Below are 24,933 nucleotides of genomic sequence, written 5' to 3'. Positions count from 1 at the left end.
CAAGTAACTCCACCATCAGGTGGCGTTAGTAGCGCAACACTCGTGCCATCTCTCATACTAGGTAACCTACGATCACACCGACTGCCGCCGGCACTTAGCTGGGCAGAGAAGCTGGATTACAAGAGACGCGAGAGCCATGTGAAAGAAACAATGTCAAGGGACAAGTGAGAGTCGCCCGCAGGGGCGTCTGCGTCGGCAAGCGTTTGGTCTGTTGCGACACCACGTACCCGAGCACACGAGGGCTGGACCCTCCTGTGTCTAACTGTGTGCGGCTTAGTCGTGTCCGGGGAAAAGGGGATCTTGGGGTTGAGCCAATGCCGGGTGTTTGGACCAACAACCAGCCAGATGGGGCCACCACCGCCGATGGAATTCTTGCTATCGCTTCAAAAAAAAAAAAAGACAAACCTCGCATCATGATGCCTCGAAAGGGCCCGTGAGCTAATCTCCATATCTTCAACACACAGCACCAGACACATTTATCATAATAGAAACAGAAATACTACAATAGAATGTCAGAGGACTTCTTCATATCCTCGACGACATTGTAGAACTACTACACAAACACAACCCAAAGTTGCTATTTGTTCAAGAGACACATTTGAAACCTACGAACACAAATTTTCTTCATAATTACAGAATCTTTTGAAAAGAACGTTATGGCTTCACCGGCGGTGAAGCCATAGTAGCCGACAAGTCTGTAACTTGCCTTCCCCCTTCAGACATCGTACGTCACCCTTCAGATGCCCCTTGAGGCAGTGTCAGTTCGGTCCATTCTTTTTTATAAATTGGTCACTGTATGTTCCATTTATATACCCCCGAACCATCGTCTCGAAAAAACAGATTTTTATAACCTCATCGATCAGCTTCCCGAGCCTTACGTACTCGGAGATTTTAATGCTTATAACACAATGTGGGGCGACTCGCAATGTGACGTGAGAGCTCGACTCATCGAAAACTTCCTTTTAACTTCCGATGTGTGCTTCTTCAATAAGAAAGAACCAACATATTATAATCCACATCATAATTCATACTCTTCAATAGACCTGTCGATCAGCTCCGCTTCTATCTTCCCTGATTTAGAATGGGGTGTGATTAAACATTCATTTGGAAGTGATCACTTCCCAGTAACGCTGAACTTAGTAAACCAACTTCACTTCCCTCTGCACTTCCCTCGCTGGAAACTGGCCTCAGCTGATTGGGAATGTTTTAAGGAATTCACCTATTTATCACAAGACTTATAGATAATATTAGTATAGAGCAGTCTGTTTCATACTTTACCGCTTTTATCATTGGCACTGCTGAAAAGTTCATTCCACAAACAAGGGGCACTTCATTCAAAAGATGGGTCCCCTGGTGGAATTATGATTGTAGAAAGGCACAGAGGAGACAATAAAGCTTGGGGCAAACTACTTGAATGTCTTACGGCCAAAAATCTAAAATTTAAACAGGTAAATCCCAGAGATGAAGGACGCGACAATATGCAAAGAGGGCGAGCTGGCAGTGGTTTCTCTCGGGCATAAATTCGTATGCTCTACAAGCTAAAGGATGGGACAGGCTGAGAAGGCTAAAGGGACAAGAAATTCATCCGTTGCCCTTAGTGAACGTTGAAGAGAACAGATTGAAAGACCAAACTGATGCTCTTGGCGAACACTTTCAGCGTGTTTCGAGTTCTGGTCATTATTCTGAGGCATTCCTAAAGCACAAACAAGTACCAGAACACAAGGCCATCGAACGCAAATGCAGACAGAATGGACCTTATAATCTGCCTTCTAAATTGCCAAGTTGAGAGCCTCCTTGACTGCGTGTCAGAGCTCTGCACCTGGACCTGACAGGATCATGTACGACATGATGAAATGCCTCCCCAGTGATGCTCAAATAACGCCACTCGCACTTTTCAACGCTATATGCGCTGCAGGGTACCTCCCTACTGCATGACAAGAAGCCGTTGTCGTTCTGGTTATGAAACAAGGCAAAGACCCCACATTAGATACAAGTTACCGCCCAGTCACTCTCAGAAGTTGCACTTGTAAACTTTTTTAAAAAATGATAAACTGTCGCCTTTTATACTTCCTTGAGTCAAACAAAATTCTTGATTGATGTCCATCTGATTTTAGAGAAGGACGATCCACAACTGACCATATCGTGCGCATCGAAGCAAACATTCGCGATGCCTTCGCACATAAACAATCCTTCTTATCCGTGTTTAGCGTTGTGGCGTTATGGCGTTATGGAATCTTGGCGTTATGGAGTCCCGCGCTACCTGTTAGCGCTGGGCATCCGCGGCAATATGTTAAACTTTATAGAAAGCTACCTACACAGCCGTACATTCCTTGTAAGAATAGGTAATGCACTGTCGCGTACATTCATACAGGACACAGGGGTACCCCAGGGAGGCGTACTCAGTTGCATGCTCTTTGTAGTTAGGATGAAAGTGGTTCTTACATCATTACCACTAGCTAGTTTATATTCCCTCTACATAGACGAAATGCAAATAGGTTTCAAATCCTGCAACCTAACAGTCTGTGAGAGACAAGTACAACAGTGCTTGAACAATGTTTATAAGTGGGCAGACAAAAACAGGTTCAATGTGAACCCCAACGAAAGTTTGTGTTCTTTTCACCAGAAAGAACAAGCTTGCTGCAGATCCCTGTCGAAATGTATAGGCAACAAATACCTGTGAGCAAAGAGCACAAATTTCTAGGTGTTATACTTAACTCCAGGCTTACATTCATTCAACGCATAAAATATCTTAAAACAAAATGTCTAAAAGCAATAAACTTACTCAAAATCCTACCCCACACAACATGGGGTAGCAATAGGAAGTGTTTATTGAATCTTCACAGGAGCCTAATTCGATCACGACGATTGGACTATGGTGTAGTGCTATATCACTCTGCTGCCCCGAGCACACTAAAGTTTCTACATCCCAATCACAATCTGCGTAACCACCTGGCCACTGGCGCGTTTAGAACAAGCCCTGTCGAAAGTGTACACGTAGAGTCAGATGAGCGGTCACTGCACCTTTAGAGAACATACATCAGCTTCACCTGCTTTCTCAAAATGCAACCTAATCCGTGTTCCACAATCGTTAGCGACTTGAGAGAACTTAGCGAAGAAATGGATGTCCCAATTCTCGAACATCGCCTAATGCCTCCAGCTAAGCTATTACCACCCTGGGGGTGGCAGGTGATAGATTGTGATGTATCCTTTCTTGAGGTCACAAAGCACGCTCCTGAGCTCGAAATTGCTGTGTATTTCCATGAACTTTAGTCGAACTACTTGTGCTCTGAATTTTACACAGACGCGTCAGTCACATGCTGGCACATCTTATGCTGCTGTTGGTCCCTCTTTTTCTAAATCTGATGTATTGAACCCCCTAACAAGTATTTTCACTGCAGAAACCTATGCAGTACTGTCTGCAGTAAAATATATAAAGAAATTAAAGCTTGACAGAGCAATAATATTCAAATATTTTTTAAGTCTTCTAAAAGTGTTAATGTCCTTATAAAAGCATACAAACCCTGTTTTTATTGAACTTTGCTCAATCTTGTACAACATTTATTTATCGTGTAGACATGTAGTGATATGCTGGGTTCCTGGCCATAGAGGAATTGAAGGTAATGTGCTTGCCAACAAAATCGCCAAATCAATAGCATCGCAAGGTATTCGTTCTGCTGCTGTCCCTGCCATAGACATGAAGCCTTTCCTACGAAGCAAATTGCAAAGCCACTGGCAACGCTTGTGGGACGCTGAAACAAGCAATAAGCTTCACATGATTAAGCCGAAGTTAGGTTGCTGGCCCCCAACTACGAAAACACGAAGAACAGATGTCCTATTCACTAGACTTAAAATAGGACACACATTTGGCACTCGTAACTTTCTCTTGACTAGTGACAAGCCTCCAACCTGTGGTAGATGTGGTGAAAGACTGACCATCCTCCACATCTCCCTGGAGTGTTGGGAAGCCAAAAGAGACGGGAAGAAACATTTTCCTCTTGCATACCGCTATTGTGTCCCTCTTCATCCAGCTATGTTTCTTGGTGAGAAACCGCTTTTTAAGACCAAACCAGTCCTCGCTTTCTTGAGTGATGTTGTCCTACATGTCATAAGCCTATTAAATTCGTGGCACATCCTCTTTCCAGAGGATGCTGCTATGATAGTTGTTTAGTTTAGCACATGCCTCTAGGCCCTTGAGACCCGCCGTGGTTGCTCAGTGGCTATGGTGTGGGGCTGCTGAACATGGAGGTCGCGGAATCGAATCCCGGCCATGGCGGCCGCATTTAGATGGGGGCAAAATGCGAAAACACCCGTGTACTTAGATTTAGGTGCATGTTAAAGAACCCCGGGTGGTCGAAATTTCCGGAGTCCTCCACTACGGCGTGCCTCATAATCATAAAGTGGCTTTGGCACATAATACCCCAAAATTTAATTTTTTATTTAGGCTCTTCAGTTTCGAGGGCTCTGGTGAGGCAGTAGTGCCCTAGCCAATTTTAGCATCTGACATTTTGTATGTGCATCATTCTTTCGCAGTGCATTTTAAGGCTGATAGCACACGTCATTAGTCATTGCCATAACCTTATTAAACAGATTTCGCTCAATTCACAGCAACTATGTTAGGCCCCTTTACAGCCACATCTCATCAACTTCACAGAACTCATCAGTCCACTTGCAAGCTCATTAACACTAGCATGTCGCTCTTTGGCCATACCTGGCCCTTGCGCCACTAAACATCGCACATTCATTCATTCACGTGAGAGTCGAGTGTCCCCACGAACTATATCTTTTTCTTTACGCTGGTGTCTAGTAATCCGCATTGTGTGAAGTCGGGTGCTTGCAGTGCTCCATTGGTGCGCTCTCGCTCTTGAAATGCTGATAAGCGAGAATACTAAGAGCTGAAGGTGAAGCCCTTAACTTAATTGCACCTATGCAGCAGTTAAGTGCAGCCACAGTTACACCGCACAGGATTTACCAATCGGCTAGGTGCTCGGATGATAACTTGACACTCGACTATAGTGCAGGACATTGTGTGCACTGGACATGGGAGTTGGTGGGCCTCATTATCCATCCCTGACAATGCCAGACTGCCCGAGGTGGTGCTTTGAGCCCAATGAGTGTTGCGTATGCAGTGCCTTGGGCAGTCCTGGACAGGCCGGGACAACAAATTGAAGAGACCTTGTGGCGATAGGTTGAGAAAGTATAGTGTGGCCATAGTACAGCCTCCAAGACCATTAGTGAGCAACGCGCTGCCTGGTCTCGGAGGCCATAGTCACTGACTTGGCACTGTGGCTAGTTTTGCACATTGCCAGGTATTTGAAAGTTTCAGAAAATTTTGAACAGCCGCATCAGACGACTTACTTGGAGTGTTGTGTGTTGCCAGAGTTCAGTTGTTGCCAAATGATAAGTAAATGTTCAATCTGAACTAAATATGATTCATTATATAAATTTCTAGGGAATATTTACTTCGTTAAAACAATCAGTTACATTATGAGTTTTTACGTGTCAAGGATAAAACAACTTTTTAAAAGCCCGGTTATGTGGGACGTGAAAGGGTAATTACCATTGCCTTGTCATATCCATTAGTCAGCTACAGTCCATTTAGTTTAAAACAGGGTTCAACTCCGTGTATGAATGCCAATTTGCTTTTATGTTTCAGTGGCCCTCGCAAATGGAAGGACAAAATCCTCTCGGAGGCGGACAGGGCGCCCTCGGTATGGAACAGATCCTTTGTGTTACACCATACCCCACACCAGCGCCATGTCGACACTTCAGCAAGTTCAAGCCACAGAGCAAGAGAAGAATGCAAAGAATGCTGCTGCCAACGGCACGAAGGCTGGCCTTCCCACTGTGGCTCCCGTGACACCCTCCATGTGCTCACCCGCTGTCGTTGCCATTACTGATAATGAGCAAGACCCTGGCTTACGCCGCGTTGCTTCGGTCAAGGATCGCATCTGCGAGCTGGAATCGCAGGTTGGTGTCCCAAAATCGGTGGCAGCTGGAGCGAAACAGGCAGCGAAGCCTGAAATCCTCCGCAGTGGCACAGCCGATTCACTGGCAGTGACATGGTCAAACAAGCCACCATCGGCATATTTAGGTGGACCTGCGAAAACCGGCACCTCTGATGAGAATGCGGTAAACCTGTACAGCTGTCTACCGAGCTGTGGCGGAGGTGAGTCATCGTCACTGGAGCTGCTGAGAGATGTGCAGCCTGTGGCGTCTCAGACCAAGCCACTGACCCCAAAGCACATGGCTGTGATAGTGAAGTCGTCACCTGCACCTTCTACCTGGACTCTGGGAGGTGGAGCTGGTGACTCCGACAAGGATCTAGAACCGGCGATGATAACAGTGGCACCACCTCCTACAGCTAAGGAAGCTACCTTCTCCTCTGTGTTAAGGAGAAGTGTGGAAGACAGAGTGCCCACTTTGCAAGGTCCAGGGGGCGTTGCACTGCAAAGGTCAGCAACTGATATAGGCCTGCTGGCATCCTCTAGTCAGGTGGTCTGCCGGCCGGCAGGCCGCCATCACCCTTTGCTGCATTGCGACTCTGACGATGCCGTTGTGTGCTCTGCAAGACCATTGGCAGAGATTTGCAAGCTACAGGTGGGTTTTGGGGAGGACAGGAGCCAGGGTACCATGGTGGAAGCACGCAGAGATACCACAGTGGCTGTGATGCCACAGTTGCCTCTTGTAGCAGAGCTTCAGGTGGATGGCAAGAAGACCGAACTCCATGAAGAGCGGACGGGACCGCCGGTAGATCGCACTGGAGGGCTCCCAACTCGCTGCAAACTCCGCAAGGCAAAACCGTGCCTCGAAGAGAAAAGCTTCGCCCGTTCACTCTGCCTCGAAGGCGGCGCTTTTCCGTCACAAACACGTTCCACACCTTCCACGCCTCCGGAACAGCTGCCTGATGGTTCTTCACCTAGCAGGCAGATACTCCGTTCTCAGAGCCTGCGTTGTGAGCACCGGCCCAGGTCTCTTGCCCTGCCTGCTGCATCAACATGCATGAGCGGGCGAAGTCCGCCCAAAATTCTCGCCTTGGGATCAGGCGAAGCTCAGCCGCTACCCTCATTTTCGGCCAGTCCTGAAATTAAGCACAGCATGAGCACACCATCAGTAATGGAAGCCGTTAACGAAGTCCTCTGCGAGACACGCCACGTCATCTCCAATGCCATGCACTTTATCCCCTGTGCTAACAGTTCGCCGGAAGCCTACTCGCCTCTGCTCTGTTCCGGTCAGGGTCTGGAACATATCGAATCAAACATCACTCCTGCATCAGAGCTGAGCGAAGTTCCCCAAGTGGGCATTGTGCGACAGCAGAGAGCTGTGCTAGAAGGGCTGCAACCGCTGCGAGGCACCACAGCGGCAGTGCCTCCAGCTGCCAGAACTGACCGGAAGCCTCCGGTGGGGGACAGCACAGGACGCACGAAAAAAGAGCAAGCTCGAATCATCAAAGAACTCGGAAGCACCATGCTTCCTAATGTTAGTACTGGTGACTCTCCAGCTCTCTGCAGCGGTAACAATACCACCGATCAGCAGCAGCAGCAGCAGCAGCAGCAGCAGCAGCTGGATGATGATGAATCTGCAGTTGGCGTAGTCAAGCGGCTCACCAAAGAGCTGGAGGCCAAGGCACGGAATGGCAAGACTAAACCTGCTGGCATTGCCGAGAGGCTCGTCATTGTCGAAAGGAACAGCGGTGACAGCAACGAGCCGATAAGTGGCGGCAGCTCGAGTACGCCCAACTCCCCCGTGTGTGAGCGCCATGGCTGCAGCCAGCCCCTACGCGGTCTTCGTGCCTTCTCGGAGGGCCGGCCCACTGGTGCAGACTTACTGCCAGAGCCTGCGGTTCCAGCCCCACCCACGCCAAACAGGTGTACCAGTCTCGATGCTGATAGACTTCGGAAGCTGTCAGCTAGTCGTAGCATAACGGCACTCCTACCGAGGGCACCACGAGCCGGTGAATCCTCGCCGCCGGCGATGGTCACTGCTACACCCACCGTGGCGCTTATTGCTACCATGCCAGCGCCGGCACCTGTTGGCAACGCTACCACTACCTTGCCTGGTGGCCTCCAGAGAAAAGTGCGCAAGCAACAAGGCAAAACTCACCCGCTGAGCAAACTGACCGTGCGGCAAAGGCATGCCAACCCGCTGTACAACACCATGTGATGATCCCCTCCCCACCCCCACCTTTTTACATTGTGGTGTGTGTGTGCGTGTGTGTGCATGCACTCACGTAGGCCTCACCTTTTCCTGTTTTCCAACACCCTTCTTCCAAATTTTTTTTTTTCTGTTTCATTCTTGTTCCACAGCCTTACTTCCCAGAAATACTTGTGTTGGTAGGTGTGGTGGACATTGTAAAATTCTCTGGATGTAGACTTGTTTACCCGATTTTTGTTAGCTCCTATGAATGTATGTATGTGCGCTTGTGTGTGTGTGATGTTTGCCCCCCACCTCCACCGCTGTACAGAAAGAGAAATGAGTGTATGTTATTTTTGTTTGTGCATGTTGGAGTAGACGTTGCTTATGTGTGACCACTCTTCTCTGTCCATGTGAACAGAAACTTTGTGGCATTCAGTCAAGGCCAGTAGCGCCCTGCCACATCTCTTCTGATGCTTCCCTTTTTCCTTCCATTCAACTCCTCCCAAACAGTTGCTGTCCCCCTTCAGCCTGTTTCATTCTTGAAAATGCTTATCTAAGGATGTCCAGAGTACATCCACAAATGCGAATTAACGATTTCACGCCGCAAAATTATGCTGCGTGAACGAGCCTTGACGAGGGCCGCTCCCCTTCCCCTGGGAAGTCTGAAACATTTAGTAAAATCTCTCTAGAACAACAGCTGCCATCCCCCCTCTGAATTCAGAGACGTGCTTGCCTTACTCATGAGCGTCTTTTGAAGTCTGGAGTGCAACAGCTTATTTGCGTGCTCGGTTCCCATTTTGCAGGAGTGATGCTTATGCATAATATGTGACAAATGCTTTTGACTGCCGATGAACAAAGGGTTCAGTAGTTTCTTGTCTCAGGCACTTCACCAGGCATACTTGCCAAGCCGATTTGGCTGAGCTCAATGGTTGTGCCGAGGGAAATCCAGTTGTGCCCTGTGCTTACATAAATGCAAGCTGCGAAAACAAGAAGACCACCCAAATTTCCTGTGAAGTCGGGATATACCGAACTGTCTTTTTTTTTGTTTTGTTTTTGCAAATGTCATGGTTTTACATCCTTTGTTCCTAATTATTGGGACTGACGAATGAACTAAAGTGCCTGAGGCAAGGATATGAGGCACCGCAATGCATTTTACTTACGATTCTGCACAAAGCTGTTCTTATGCATCTCGGGCAGTTCTTGCACATTCAGAAACCAAAGCATAGGGCTTCACAATTGTACTGGAGCCTGACTACTCACTTTAGACAGGTGGGTTGCATGAGCATAATATTTACACACAAATTTGACACAACTGTTCACGGGTCCCTTTTGCTTTACTCATGAAAGGGGCTTGCTGGCGAGAAACTTGTCGATACGAGTAGCTGCACATGCAGGTCTTTATTTCCTGTTCATTTTTTTTTGGAGGGGGGGGGGATTAGTTTCATAGGGTAAATGTGTCTTGTGCTATTCTGCAGGGCAGGATTCTGGCAGAGCACTGATGAATAATTGCAGTGATATGCGCTGATAAACAGTATACTTCAGGAGACGCCCATCATCTCATTTCTGCAATTGTGGCATTGCTGTACACTCATGTTATTTACTACGTGCTGTGTTCAACACACCTGAGCAACGCACCCGAGAACCTGCATAGTCATTCTCTAAGCAGTTAGACATTTCAAAATTTTCGCCTAATCTACTGGTTCTTACACATTGAAATCTATCATTTACAATGCTTATATCATGTTATTGCAACTTAGCATAATGGTGCACTTCGATTTTTTTTTCTGCTGAATAAGTATTGTACTAATGACACGAACACATTTTTTTTTTTAGAAGCATTGATTCTTTGATTCCTAGCCATGGCGGAGAGAGAAACCAATCACAATATTTATGGTAAAAAGCCCCTAGTGGTTTTAACCAGTTCTGTCAGTTCTGAACTGTCCAGTCCCACTTAACCTCAAGTCGGAATTTTGGCATGAACCACTTTCGCCTATCGGAGCCAGTTAGCGTTAAATATTTTCACCTACACCATTTTGACAAGATAAACTGGGTTGTCAACAAACGGACACCATGCATCCGCTGCAGTGTTCTATCTTCATGCGAGATTTGAGTCAAGATTCCTAGTAGCTTACGCATTATTATTTCTTTAAATTTGTGAAACAATGTCTCAGCTGAGGCACACGTGAGTGTGCACAGGAACAGCATGTCACAAATTTTTGCAGTTCACGAGCATACCTCGTCAACTGGTGCAAGCTACCGTCGGAATGTTGCTGTAAACCATGCATTGATGCCATGTCAGCTATTGAAAAACAGTGCGAGGACAGAAACGTGCCACACAATTGCTTGATCGCGTCATCCTGTTGCTGTGTAGCTTTGAATGAACGCTAGCTGCGCATTGCATTTGATTGCAGTTTATTTGCAAGGCTGCCGTTAACAAAACACTGCCCATAGAAGCAAAGTCACTACGTGCATTTTGCATTGTCTTCATTTTCTTCCCTGCTGGCCTTTTTTTTTTCCTTCATGTTTGCTCTAGTGAGAGAAATGCAGACGCATGTGCTTGGTGCAACTTCAACTCATGCTCTGAGTTTCCATGCCCACCTTTTCTAGTTCTGAGAAAGAAGAGACAGAAATGTGCCATACAATGTTTACAGCTGTTGTAGCTTCACCGCTCTTACGCTTGCCGTAGACCCAAAGTTGTCTCTGCCTTGTTGTTCCTTTTAATTTACTTTTTTCTCTTGTCTGTCGTTTTTATTTCCTGTTTCTGTCCCACCCTTGTCGCTTCGTCTCCTTTGCTGCATGGCGTGAAAGCTGCAGAGAAAAAGCGCGTCTTGTGCGTCTGGAGAAAGTTGAGAGAGAGAGAGAAAGAGAGGAGTGCCTGAGGGAATGAGGTTGGTGAAGTGTATGACGTACGTGCGCTAGGCCGAAAGAAATTATTTAAGAAAATCAGAAGAGTATTCTTCTGAAATAAAAATGATTTTAGCCATGTTGTAGTCCTGTGTCTTCAGTGACCACCACACTGTTGTGCTTCTTGTGACAGAGGTGCATTCGAAATATCGCATGAATTTACTTTCGCTTCATACATATTGACAACTGACTCAGACATGTTACGGTATTATGGTAAAAGTGATATCATGGTTTACATTCATGGTCAGGCGTATAGTTTACCAGTTTAAAAGGAAATTCAGATATGAAATCATCAACGAATGTCTCTTAATACTAGAAGCTATACTATGCTGAGTACTATCATGGCGCTCTCCCATCATTGGAAATATGTGTATGCAGTTTAACCGTTTAAGCATGAACCTTTGTTTTCATCTCAAAAGCCATTTGCTGGCTGGCGCTGTCTTTTTCACTATGTGTGTCAATTTCAAGTAAGTTCATGTTGAAAAGCAGTGCTCTCATAGCGTTAACGAGTGGAACAGCAATACAGCATTTTCCATTGTTGCATGGCAGCTAACGTGCGTACACGCTTTTCTACTCGTGCGTGAGCATCTTTTTGAGTGATCACCGAATGCCTCGAGCGGCCAGTCGCATGGCGATATTGCGTGCATTTGCAAGCTGTTTTCACACTAGGAAAAAACACTTTTATGTAGCACGTATTGAGGAACAGAAAGCTGTATTGGGTGTTTTTCTAGAAGCTCTACAATTTTCTCACTGACACTTCTCATCTGAATATTTGAGAAGTTGATTAATTAATACTAATCTAATTTGACGGAATGAAGAACATGATCTGGGCATCTCCAAGAGACGGCAAAAAACATTACCTTGGTTTCTTCCAGCTACGTGGCATTTGCATATTTTTAAACTTTGGCTAAAGTTAGCCGGGATACCCTGTGTATCCGCGACATATATGCTAAGGAAAATGGTCAAATATTCTAAATGCACCGACTGAAAAAGTGAAAACTCCCAACCAGAATAAACATGTTTTTTTTAAAGCTGCACCAGCCCCAGGTGAACAAATAGAATTTCTGAGAAAGGGAATCAAGGCAATTATTGGACGTCAATATGGACAACAGTGTTAAGGAAAAGATATTTCCTAAGTACCCAGACTGAATTGGGGAGACTGGGAAGTCTACCTATGCAATCTCCTTGGCTTGTCTGGCGATCTCCTTCAACGTGCCAACACGCGAAATGAAGTAGAAACATATTGTCTAACCGAATGGTATTTGCTATTCAAATTGTATTCGACTTCATAATTCACTCTTAAAAATTGTCGAGTAGCCATATCCATTAGAATGTAACGCATGACAGCACTTAATTTGAAATTTCGAAGGTGAGGGGCCATGTGAGTGATGACTCTTATACCGAACGAGTTTGCTTCTGGAGAGCCGTGGCTGTTGCACAGAGGTGCACCAGTTCGTGGGATAATTAACGCGTGGGTGCTAATCGGTCCTGCTGAACAAGTTCCTAGCTGTCATTCAATATAAATGCCCCGTTTAGGGGCAGCCTGTAAATCTGCTAACTGATTTTTTTGATTGAGGCAAAGAAAACATTTTTGACAGCCTCGCCATGTCTGCAACCCATTAAAACTGGGTGCCCAATGTGGTACCACACTTCTTCAACAAACATAGCAGATCTACAAATACCTCTACGTGTATGTGAGGGCTGCCGTTCCTTTAATTGCTTCATTATTGCCCTTGTGATAGTGCACCGGATAACTGAAAGCAACCGTTTATAATGCAGAAGCTGCTTAGTTGAGCGGACGTACAGTTGGGAACGGGGTTACATTTACGTATGAAATATAAGATGAAAGCGTAGGATGTTTTTTCTCAAAAGTCGGACTCTAGAATAATTACTGAAGTACTATAGCGCCAAACAGACGACACAAGAAGAAGAGACATGGACGAGCGCTCGTCCATGTCCCTTCTTGTGTCGTCTGTTTGGCGCTATAGTACTTCAGTAATATGCACCAACTAGCCCAACAAAAAGTTCTTCTAGAATAATTTTTCATTTACACCTCTAGAAAAAACTAAAGGACGCAGCTACCTTTCTTTTTCTTGTTTTTCTCTTTTAATTAAACGAATTCTGGCGTTTTGCGTCTGGCGATATGATTCCCAGGCACGCTGTTCAGTTTTCACCACTTCGCGTTCTTTAATAACGAATTCCCCGACCTGGTTGGAACCCGTAAAGCAGCACAGCGCCATATCCACTACGTAGCTACTAATTAAGCGTTTACTGGACAAAAAATTTCACGTGGCTTACGGCGAAAAATCAGCATATGTAATGGCTACCTAAAACTGTTTTCTGCGCCCGAGGTCCGACCGCAATAAAAGGGCCCGTACCAATTACTCCGCGTTCTGTTACGCGAGGAAGACGGAAACGTAGATGGAATGTTAGACTGCAGTTTCTTTTCTTTTTATATAAGAATACTTTCTGGAAATCCAAGTACAGGGCGCCGGAATGGCCAGAAATGTTTTATTTGTTTGAAACAGCAAGCAGAAAGTTTACATGTGTTTTTCCGTGTGCGTTTCGCAAGACCACCTATTGAAGTTTTTACTCACTTACTGATGGAAAACTATACGCTCAAAAATACACTGGAGAGGTGCATGCTGTTTGAAGAACAAGAAAAAATATGTGTTCTTCAGAGGGAACCGTAGAATAACATGGTAGAATGAAAGCCGACACTGTTGCCGCAATGCATGCGCAATCACTGAGCGGCATAAAAAAAGAAAAGATAATTAAAGAGAAAGAAAGACATCTATTCCGGAGGCATCAACTGCAGATGTCATATACAATTTGGAGTGGCGCCCTCTCGCGAGTGACGTCACGGCCAGGACGCCGCTCGCTCCGGCTCGCTCGGCTGCCGCGCGCGCTCTTCTTGGTGCGTGCTTGGTGTATTGGCGGCTTGAGCCTACTTACGGAAGGTTATTTCGCATTATTTCTGTTGCCATCTGCGGACCGCAGTTTCTTCTTTGAAACCGCGTGAGTCGTGAAAATTTGCGACTTGGATATCGCAAGCTATGTAGCGCTGAAGGGGTCTACTGGTCTTGCAATGCATATATACAACCTGTCTGTTCACAAATTTTGCTTAAAAAGAACGTCTGCAAGTTCAACACGCAAAGTTATTTATGATGCTCCTCTAAACAATTCATATTCGCTTATTACTTTAGTATGAGAGACATAGTATTTTGCATGGAAGAAATACCTTGATATTTGGTGTCAACATTATAAGTTCGTGTTAGAAGGACTCTGCCCAGCGAAGCTTTCATCATAATTCTTATCACTATGGTAAGTTGCTTTAGTCAAATGTGGCAACTGTATATATATTAAGGCCCAAATGGAAGAGATAGGCGCGCATTTTGTGTGAAAAGGTTGGTACTACTTTCACCGTTCTTTAGAATAGGCACCCAGAAACGCATTGGCTGTTAAACACGACGGCGCATCGTATATATTGTTACGTGTAGAAACACACAGATGAAAGAGGCTATTTACAGGCTATTTGCACTGGACTGGAGCCAGAGCACTAGGCCGACATTTACTCGCGCCAAGGGCACAGACCCACTTCGTCGTCGTTCTTGCGGCGGCTCGTCCCTCGAGCATCGCTCGATGATATCGTAATAATATATACTTCACGAACATTATAACAGCAATCACATGAAAGAAAATTTCGTGCTTAAGATCGAGAACCATGCAATCACCTGCAAGCAATAAAATATGTCACAGTGGCCCTTGCTAGCTTTTATCGACGACATGGCACACCCCTCCCGCAACGGAAGCAACCGACTGTCGTTATGGTGAGGCGCGCTTTGTTCCCGAAACCCAGCATTTCACTACAACTTCGAATTGAAACCATCATATAGCTCTTTACAGCTCCAATTACAATGCCTATAGCATGCTCGAAGCACTACAGCGCAGCTTATTTAGGCTGTATTGAAATGGAAAATACAAACACATCCTGCTTCAACATGTCTCGATCCTGCGTTGTTTAATTACACAGACTGAAAACTATTTGTTTCGTCAGTGCATAAAAGAAAACCTCGCGTACCCGCTTCTTAAAGAAGACACCACAAGTCTTACATGAACACTTGACCTCCACATATCTTGAATATGTGCAACACTACTAATGAATGGGCCTTAGGTTTCTTGCTGGCGGCAGCGAACCGGTCCAAAAGGCATATTTCACTCAAATATTTGACCGCAGCAGCCTGCGTCAGTTCTCTAAACAGATTCATCATGTCTGTTTCTCAAGCAAGAAGCACCATGCAGCAGTAAATTTCTCAATTGAGTTGAAGGTGTAGCACGGAAAGGGAGTAAATATACATTCCTTTCTGTGTGCTGCAAACAGCTGTGAACCTCAATCGGCTTTGCTTCAAGTTACCGCCACTTAAATTTAACCGGTGAAGAACGGTCTAATTTTGAGAACCAGTTAAAAACGCAAGTGGTGCTGGCCGAATCTAAACTGCAGTGGTAGTTAAGTCCTCGTGTTAGTGCCGTAGGCTTCTGTAAAGAAATAGGAAAATTCGATATTATATCGTGAGCTATTCATCTTGAGCAAACATGTTTTGGCGGGCTAAAATCACGATGGATGTTGTAGAAGTCATATGTAGTCGGCGTTTATTTGTGACATGCATATTGCACCATGGTGGGTATGGAATCTTAACTAGATTCTTATGTGCTGTACTTTTGCGCCTATGCTTTTATTATTCACGTGAGCTACCACTGGAAAGTGTAGATCCGCGCATGAAAAACCTGTAATGGGCTGGTCTGAGCTCCCTCGGGTGTCACTATAGCGTTGCCTTCGAGAAATATATTTTCGTCTATGAAACAAGCTCCTTGATTACATTTTCGCGAACGAAGACATCGTAAAATATATATTTGAGAGGCCCGTCATATGTATACAAGCATTGGGAACGACAGCGAACAAATGGAAACACTGCAGAAGGCGTGCGGACACCGCCCTAACTGCAGCAGATGACAGGCGCGAATCCGTGCCCTGACGTCGCGAGCGGGGCTCGCAGCGCCCCTCTAGGTCGTTCTCGGTGCGAAATAGTACGAATGACCCTTCCGAGAAGTATCGCCAGCAGCTTCCAACGGCCCGACATTGATGCAGCCTACTTAAATCCACTTCGATCGCAGTGCTGCCACAGTATTTCTCGTCGTCGTGGGCCTCGTTGCAAAGCATGCGCCGCCCCAGCCACTCCTCCCATTCGACGTTATTCTAGTACACACTAGCGGCGCGGCAGCTTCATATAGCACACACGTTCGCTCGTGTGCGTTGATTTATTACTCTACTGAAAAGCTATACTGCCTTCGTAATTAGAGTATGGTTTTCACTATGAGGGACAGCTTCGCGAGCGCAGTACAAATGATAAGGGCGACGTGTACGCTTCGATTTCAAAGGCTTTGCTTAGAGTCAAGGTACTCGGACATCGGTTGTGTTTGGACGAGTCCGCCTGATAAGGCAGTTCATAATAGATTTTGTGGGATGGGGACAAAAGCAGAATAGCAAATGAAGGAAGCAAAAAAAAAATAAACCTACCAGATAACATAAAAAAGCTTTAAAATTATTGTTCATCGCGCCATCTGCAAGAAGGGAGCTCTTTTACATCCTATCTAAGCTATGCATTTCCTTGGAGAAAAATACAGCCGTGACAGGAGCGATCGCAAAGCTGGCGCGAAGTTCTGCTTACGCAGTAGCGAGCAGCCAGCGCACGACAGCGAAGGGCACGGAGCCGCAGCGCGCTGGCTGCCCGCTGCTGGGTGACGCGGGTAAATCGTCGCCTTGAGGGGCGCGGCTTTGCGCTCGCTGCAGCCTCCTAGTTTCTGTTTCGCGCGCTCCGATAGCCGAGATGCGTCGTGCCGCTGTACCGCGGACTATCGTGCTTTTTGTGGATCCAAAGGTTGATACATCTTGCTCGCTTCAATTTCTCGGCGATGAGCCTGCAAAAACTAAAAGTTTAAAAGCTAATGATTTTTCGTTAATTGGCGACTAATTACGGCTTGTCACCCCGTGGTCGCCACTACTGACGGCATATCTCCCAAGCAAACGTCCTTTTATATCGAAACGGCTAAGTTTCAGTGTTAGTTCGCCTTCGTAGGAACACCCAGTACAGTACTACTGCGCATGACGTATCATAGCCAGTCTAGAGCGCGCGTCTGGTGCCTGCGCAGGCGCGCGCTCCAGATCGGCCATGGCCGTATGCGTCCGAATGCTGACGTGATCGGGCAATGATTTGCTTATCAGAATCGAGCAAGCATAGCGTTCAAGAGAGGCATTGAAACTGCGCACGTCTGTTGCTGTTCAGAAAATCGTCTCGTTTCCGTCGTAGCCCGAGCGGATGGCGTCGGCAGATCTTGCAAGAAGCTGAAACGGCCGTAACGTCATCTGGCCAGCGCCCGGTATCCATACACGATAATAATAATAATAATATTTGGGGTTTTACGTGCCAAAACCACTTTCTGATTATGAGGCACGCCGTAGTGGAGGACTCCGGAAATTTTGACCACCTGGGGTTCTTTAACGTGCACCTAAATCTAAGCACACGGGTGTTTTCGCATTTCGCCCCCACCGAAATGCGGCCGCCGTGGCCGGGATTCGATCCCGCGACCTCGTGCTCAGCAGCCCAACACCACAGCCACTGAGCAACCACGGCGGGTCCCATACACGACGCGCTGACGATAGTGTCTGCAATGTATCACGACGTTGTATGCCGCAAAAACAGCTGAAATTTCAAACCAAACGCCGCGCATCCTCCCTTTCGAGAAGCTGGCTCCGGATGAAGCCAGAGAGAGAGAAAAAAAATTTTATTTTTACGCCAGCGTCCGGCGCTCACCAAGCAAGAGAGTCGATGTAACACGAACAAATGCCTCTTCGCGGTGCGTGTTTCGTCAGTCACCATGGCTAATCCAGTGCGGAAAGTGCAACGTCATGGCGCAAGAAAGAAGTAAGGGAAACACAAAAATATGAGCCATTCCACTCTGTGAAGGTGGTTGATCAGCGAAGCTGTTTAGCACACGACACGGAGGTGACACAGAGTAACGAACTCATTTATTGTATTGATGGGTGGTCATCGTGATGAAAGGTACGCACACTCGTTTACTTTCTTGATCGGTGGTCATTATTTCACTCGCAACTGCAAATTCAAATCGACGCCCGTACGCCGCTGGGTGGTCGGTTGAGCCGGATCGGTGTGCCATCGCAACGGTCCGTGTTCTGTGTTGTCTGTCTGCAACACGGAACGCGTAAACTGTTCCCTTTTCAGTGCCGACACAATCATATTGAAATAACCGATAACGACAACAGGGTAGGGTCATCGCAGCTACCATTGCTCAGGGAGGTATGAGCCATTGCTCACGGGTTATGAACCATTGTTGATGACAGTTTTCGACATGCTGTTCTGCCTGTTGTATGCGTGAGTAGAGAGAAGTTATACACTGTTCGCTTCACTTTGCTGAGTGCTTGTATCGTCTGCTTTACGGGGCTATGAGCCATTGCATTTTTTGCTTGCTTACGGGAGCATGAATGCTTACGGGGTGTTGGAGTTGAGGACGATCCCGTTGCTGTACCCCAGATATCTTGGACCTTGCCGTTGGGTGCGGGAGTTGGCCGAGGTTGAGGAGGACTTTGAGGTGAAAACTGGAGCTTTATTTACATTTACATTGAGGGTTCAAAGAAATTAACAGTCATAAAGTCATTATGGGCCGGCAGCAACCCGGACGCTGCTGCCCGTGGCAAGAAGCTCGAAAGAGATGAATCAAGGAATGCTCTCTTGCTGCTCCCGGTCTCTAAGCCCTTCGGTGTCTCGAAGTCACGTCACGTTCGGCCAATCGGCGAGCCCGCTCAGGTGAGGCCATTTTCGGCCAATCGGCGAGCCCGCTCAGGTGTCATTTTCGGCCAATGGTAGGCGCCCGTGCGATTGTGTCACACCCGGCGGAGAGGGTGGCTCCTTAGGCCCCAATTGTCGAAGCGCTTACTTGATGAAAAGAGCGCTACGAAGACGCGGCCTAAAAAAACATGTACGACGGACAAGGCGCTACTTCCAACTAGATGTTACGTGACGCTTACCGAAAAGATGAGATAATGAGATAGGGAGGTCGTGATGTAACGATGGGCCATTCTTGGCCGCATCTATTTAAAGTCCTGTTTCTTCAAAAAAAAAAACATTTAGTTGGAAGTAGCGCCTTGTCCGTCGTACATGTTGTTCTTTTAGTCCGCGTCTTCGTAGCGCTCTTTTCATCAAGTATGCAAAACCAACTAGCCCACATCAAGCTTCTGCCGCGGTATTGCCTTCCCGGTCCGCAACTACCGTCACAAAGGCGGACGTGGGGGCGACTGCTGCCAGGGCTTCACGGTCCATTACAGCCGTCTTGCTTCGGGACCCACGTTACCTGGAACAGTGCCAGGTTCTCGCTACACTTTCGGGAAGAGTCAAGCAGTGAATAGCTCCACCTGCGGCGTACGAGGTGGGGGACGCTAACTCGTTTGCACGTGCCGCGCCTCGGGAACGGGGTAGATGTGCTTCTGCGCTCCTTAATTAGCTGTGACGCGATTCGATGTGGTCTGGTGAACTCGGAGGAGGCTCAGGAAAAGGTCCCGTATCTAACAGGAGGTATGAGCCATTGATGATGATAGTTTTTGTCATCCTAGCCATATACAGCTTCGCAGTAAAAAGGAAGCGGGGCTCGACGCCATGGTACGTGCACCGGCTCTAGTAGGGGAGAAAGCAGGGAAGGAATACTTGGGCGCATTGATGTCCTCCTCCTCCTCCTCCGCCGCAGCTGTGGAGGAGGAGGACATCAAGGCACCCTAAGGAGCACCTCTTGGGAACGCTACTAGAGGCACAGAATGTATTCGTTGGCAGTGACGCTTGCCTCCTGGCGGCTTGGTAACAGCAAAGTTTATTTCTTTGATCTATTTCAATAATGAAAGGATTTAAAAACTTATTTCCGTAAACGTTCTTCAGACGATGTTTCACACTCTCCAGTGCATAACCAAAATATGCAATCGGGCCTGGTGAGGGGCCTTTCACAAAGGACTTTGTTGGTCCTATTAGAAAGACTATAAAAAGAAAGATTACTTGATTTGTATTAGTAAACGCAAAAAAAAAACTCGCCGCGAGAAGAGGCTTAGTAAGCCGAAAAAAAGAAAACACGGTCCTCGTTCCACGAAGTGAACCCGTATGTCGTATGCGTTCTCTCATTTCGGGCGTCGTTATTTATCTAATTATTATCGTACTGTGCATCTATTGTTCTTTCCAAGCGCCGATACAGAACTTATTACGTGGCTCCGAGCGCCGAGTTATGTCGGGCGCTGTAGCCACCTGCTCCGGGCTTGGAATAATAGTAGCTGGTCCATACCGTCGTCCAACTTATCCACGCTGAGGACGTTGTTGAAGGGAGAGACTTGTTCCTATCGAGAACGAGGAATATGGGATTTATTTACAGTATCTACATGAGAACGTTACAGTTCGTCAGTCAAGTATGACTGAAAGCGGAATGCACACTGAGGAGCCGCCAACGGCTCTTTAACTACACTGCCCTCCCTAGATCCCTAGGTGAGAGAAAACGCTAGTTCACCGCCCACCGATTCGGAGCGTCCAAAGCCATCGTAGCCGACCCGCATTTGATGAGGAGGGTTTACGCACTCACTTCCGCACAGGTTGCACTGACCACGGCGAGGTGAGTGGGTTTTCGCAGACGCGGTGCTTGACCCGAGCAGGCGCCTCTTTATCCCAGAGTTGACCTTGCAGTCAGTGGCCGCCGCGTCTGTCCATTGACTGACGACTTCTAAGCTGCGTCAGACGGCACCGCAAAATAGCTTCCAGGAGCTCCCCTTCTCCAAACAGACCTTGACGGCGACGGCGTACACACTAACAACACTTGCTCCTCCGACTGCGTCTAGCCATCTCGGCGCCCTCTCGTTGGGGACGCGGCGCATTGTCCTCCTTACAAAACGAGTCGCCGCCGCATCAATGGTGGCGCCGATGGGCTGGGGACTGAAGTATTGCCGTCCTTTCAAAGCGAGTAGTTGCAGCAGACCTGGGGGCGCCTTTCCGTTGGTCGCTTCCCCGAAGATCGCCAGCCCCCGCCGGTCAAACGTAACACCGCGCCAGCCGTGCCGATGACGTTATATGGTCCATGTAGCGGAAAATCCGGTGAGCGTCCGGCGTTCAGATCCGATGGCAAGAAAACGCACGTGATCAAGTGATGACGTCACGTTCGCGGCGCTGGAACTGCTGCGGCTCGCACTGTCAAATCCCACGGTAAATAGGCACAGCGTCCGACGGCGTGGCACGCACCCCAAAAAGTGACTTGGCCCACCCCCGAAATTTGAGCGGCTCACACCCCAAAAAATTGACTGCCTAATTCAAAAATTTAGTTGACCCACGTTCAAAAGAGACCTGGCCCACTCCCAAGATTGACTTAGCCCAGTCCTAAAATTTGGGTGGCCCGCCCTCAAAATTGACCTTGCACAATTCGAGCACATGACCAAGTGAATAGTATCGCGCGGAAGAGTCGGATTCTTTCGCATTTAATACATGTGAGGAGACTTAAGTGTCTGTGCAACTTTTAAAGCGAAGCTTTCTATGTCTCACTGATTTGTCCGTGAGTGCCGAAAATGCACTGCAGGAAAGCCAACTATACACGTCTGCGTTGACCACTGCAGTTTATATTCGTAGTTGTACCGATAAGAGCAATGGGAACAATGTCATGCTCTCGACCAATTGGAAAACGCCATGCTACCCAGACGAACTGCATATATCTGCATTGCATTACGCGCGTCACGCAATGAATTGCCGGCCGTCACCATGGGCCGCGGGTGCAGCGCACGACAGTAGAGGCTGCCGTAGGCGAACGTAAGCGCGAGCGCGATCGTGCCTGGAAGGCCGACCCCGTGTATAGGCAACGGCAAGTAGAAGCCATGCGTATCCGTCAGCAATCCGATCCGAGTGTGCGAGTCAACGAGACGGAAGCCAGAGGCCGTCACCGCGCTATAGCCGCGCTGATCCCGAGGTTCACAACTGGGAGAACGTGACAAACGCCAGCGACTCGACGCGGAACCACCTGAAGAGACGCAACCCTTCAGGCGGTTCAGTGATAAACACTGAACATCACTTTCAGTCACACATACACATATATACGTATATACACTGCAGAGCTAGTTACAAAGTTTCATTAAGGTTCGTGGCCTGCAAGAACGTCAGCAGCGCTTTAGGGTCTCGTGTATTGAAGCCTCGCGGCATGTAAAAGTCACACGATGGATCTATTTTGCGTAGGGGTCCTTACTGGTGCCTTGCATCTGTTCAGAGAGATCGCTCGAGACGCCAAGCGTGAATTGATACCAGTGTTACCGCGTCATTTCTAGAAAAACGTATCTGGACCAGGCAGCACAGTCAGCCTGGACGTTGCATTGTATATCGCAGTGGGCTGGTAACAACTGCTGCACAACGCCGTGATGCAGTTCGCAGACTTTACTGCATAGGCGTCTAATGTCTATTACGAGTTGTTCCTGCGTACGCGACGACTTCTAGGACTGCAGGGCCGCTCTTGAGTCTCAGCTGTCTGGTGTATGATGTAATTAAAAGGTACCCGCAATGCAGCTTGTTCAGTGGCTGTTGCTGAAGTGTGGTGACTGAGAGTGGCAGAGATGGTAAAACTCGCAGGCGCATCATCCACACAGCAATGGCAGATGATGTAGGCGTAACGGAGCCATCAGGGTAAATATGACGGTGAGCCCTGTAGGCTGGTGTCGACATGCTCTAGAGCAACATACGCATATATGTCATATGTCAGCAACATATGTCAGCGCTGGGCCGAGTGTATTTCTCTTGCTCTTGCACCGCGACGAAAGGTACGCACACTCATTTACTGTCTTGATCGGTGGTCATTATTTCACTCGCAGCTGCAATAACATTCTTTCATAATGTCAAATCGATGCACTTACGCCGATGGGTGGTCGGTTGGGTCGGATCGACGTGGCTTCGCAAGGGATATTGCAAAGTCTGCAGTATACGGAACGCTAAGCCACTCCCTTTTCGGGACGAATACATCCTCACTGAAATAACTGACAACGACAACAGGGGTAGTGTCATCGCAGCTAATTTACGCAAAGCGAGTAGCCATGAGCCTTACGGGACTATGAGTCATTGTATTTGTTGCTTGCTTACGGGGTATGAGCCATATACGGGGGTATGAGCCATTTTGCTCACGGGGGTATGAGCCATAGGTGATGACAGTTTTCGACATGCTGTTCTATATGTTGTATGCGCAATTATAATTTAAGCACTGTTTGCTTCACTTTGTTGAGTGCTTTTAGCCTCTGCCTTACGGGGCTATGAACCATTGCATTTATTGCTCGCTTACGGGAGCAAGAATGCTTACGAGGGTATGAGCCATTGACGTTGATAGTTTTTGTTCCCGGACAACAAAAATGCACGGAACCTTAGCCACATACAGCTTCGCTGTAAAATATTGCATTACAGGAAAGTTGTGACCTTTGTGATGAATCAACGTAAACATTCCATCAGATTACACGTTGCATAGGATTAAAGTAAACAAGATTGCATGCTTCGCCGTTAGTTTTAAAGCATTTTCACTAAAGCTTCACTTCGCGTGGATTCCAGCAAGTGCGTTGGATCCGTATATTTATTCTCGAAATGAGTTTATTCGCTCTCATCGGCGAATGTTCACTCCAACAAACACAATACGAAACAGACCGAATTTTACGGCGATTTATGCCTATTTCGACAGAAATCGCGTCATTGCTTGGTGTTGCGGGCGAGACTGCAATTTACTGTTTTGTTCATAGCCATCAACGAATTATGAAGGATGCGAGGTACCTCATTATGACAGGTGAGCAAGCCATTGCCCTCATGTGCATACACGCCTCTCATACGAGTGCCCGCATCGCACCGTCTCCAATTTCAACTGGATTTGGTCAATTTCAAACGCAACAGAGAAACAGTGCAAGGTTAATTTTTAAGCGTGAAGAGTTGCGACAATGTCAGTGCGTGCTAGAAAACATATCGCAACCTTCATAAGAAACAGACCTAGTTACATTTTCACGTTCTGCTCAACGAGAACTATAGCACTCGCTAATCATAAGGCAAATGCAACAATCGTCACTTACAAACTGCCCCCAAATCGCAGTTATGTACTGTGCAACCTTTGAGTACTTCCAGGTGGAAGGAACTCACCGAAGGTGGCACGAGTTACAAAAACTTGAGCCAGCAAACAATCCTTCTGCCACGAAAGAGTAATCCGGAAATGAACCAGCTAATACGCCAAATGGAAGGGCCAAAAGGAGAAAGACCCCCTCCCCCCCGCCCGGGAAAATAAAGAACCGTTAGCTTTGTACATTCCGAACCCACTCTTGCATTGACATGTGCACCGCACTACTAAGCACGGGTCAACGTCTTCCAACGACATTTTTTTTTTCAACGACGGCTCAGCACATTTCGGCACTTATCTAAAGCACCTCATGTTGATGACGGCGAATTCATCCAGCACACTTTATCGAGGACTTAAATAAAACGAAACTGTCGGATGTCTTGACGCAGAACGTCTGTAATGAGCCCCGTAAAAGTATCATTCTTTTACCGACAGCTAACGAGCTCACATTGATGCTTAGTGTTCAGGCGACATGATGTAACGATCATACACGAATTCCGCGGAAAGTGAGTGAACGCAGCTTTTAAAAGCAGCTAGTCATAATGCGGCACCGCAAATGAGTGTTATTGAAGAAACAACGATAAAACAAACGTTACAAAAAAAGAACCAGTATTAATGGTGCAAAAGTCCACGAAAAAGTTTCTTTATGGAAGCGCGTATAGTGCCGTAAAACTAGGAAAAGACATGGAG

At 47.2% G+C, this 24,933-nt stretch overlaps 1 protein-coding gene across 4 annotated transcripts in view; it reads left to right on the top strand.

Moving 5' to 3' along the window:
* ssh (Protein phosphatase Slingshot) overlaps positions 1-11,116 on the top strand; it is a 420,346-nt gene extending 409,230 nt beyond the window's left edge. For all 4 annotated transcript variants that reach the window (XM_065424416.2, XM_065424412.2, XM_065424413.2 and 1 more), the window contains one exon: positions 5,654-11,116. In XM_065424416.2, coding sequence (XP_065280488.1) covers positions 5,654-8,160 — 2,507 coding nt within the window. In that variant the 3' untranslated portion in view covers positions 8,161-11,116. The remainder of the gene's footprint in view (positions 1-5,653) is intronic.
* The last annotated feature ends 13,817 nt before the right edge of the window (positions 11,117-24,933 follow it).

This window comes from Dermacentor albipictus, chromosome 2 (assembly GCF_038994185.2).
Source record: "Dermacentor albipictus isolate Rhodes 1998 colony chromosome 2, USDA_Dalb.pri_finalv2, whole genome shotgun sequence".
Taxonomy (NCBI): Eukaryota; Metazoa; Arthropoda; class Arachnida; order Ixodida; family Ixodidae; genus Dermacentor; species Dermacentor albipictus.
Note: the sequence above shows the minus strand (reverse complement) of the source record. Positions and strands in the feature narration are given on the sequence as shown.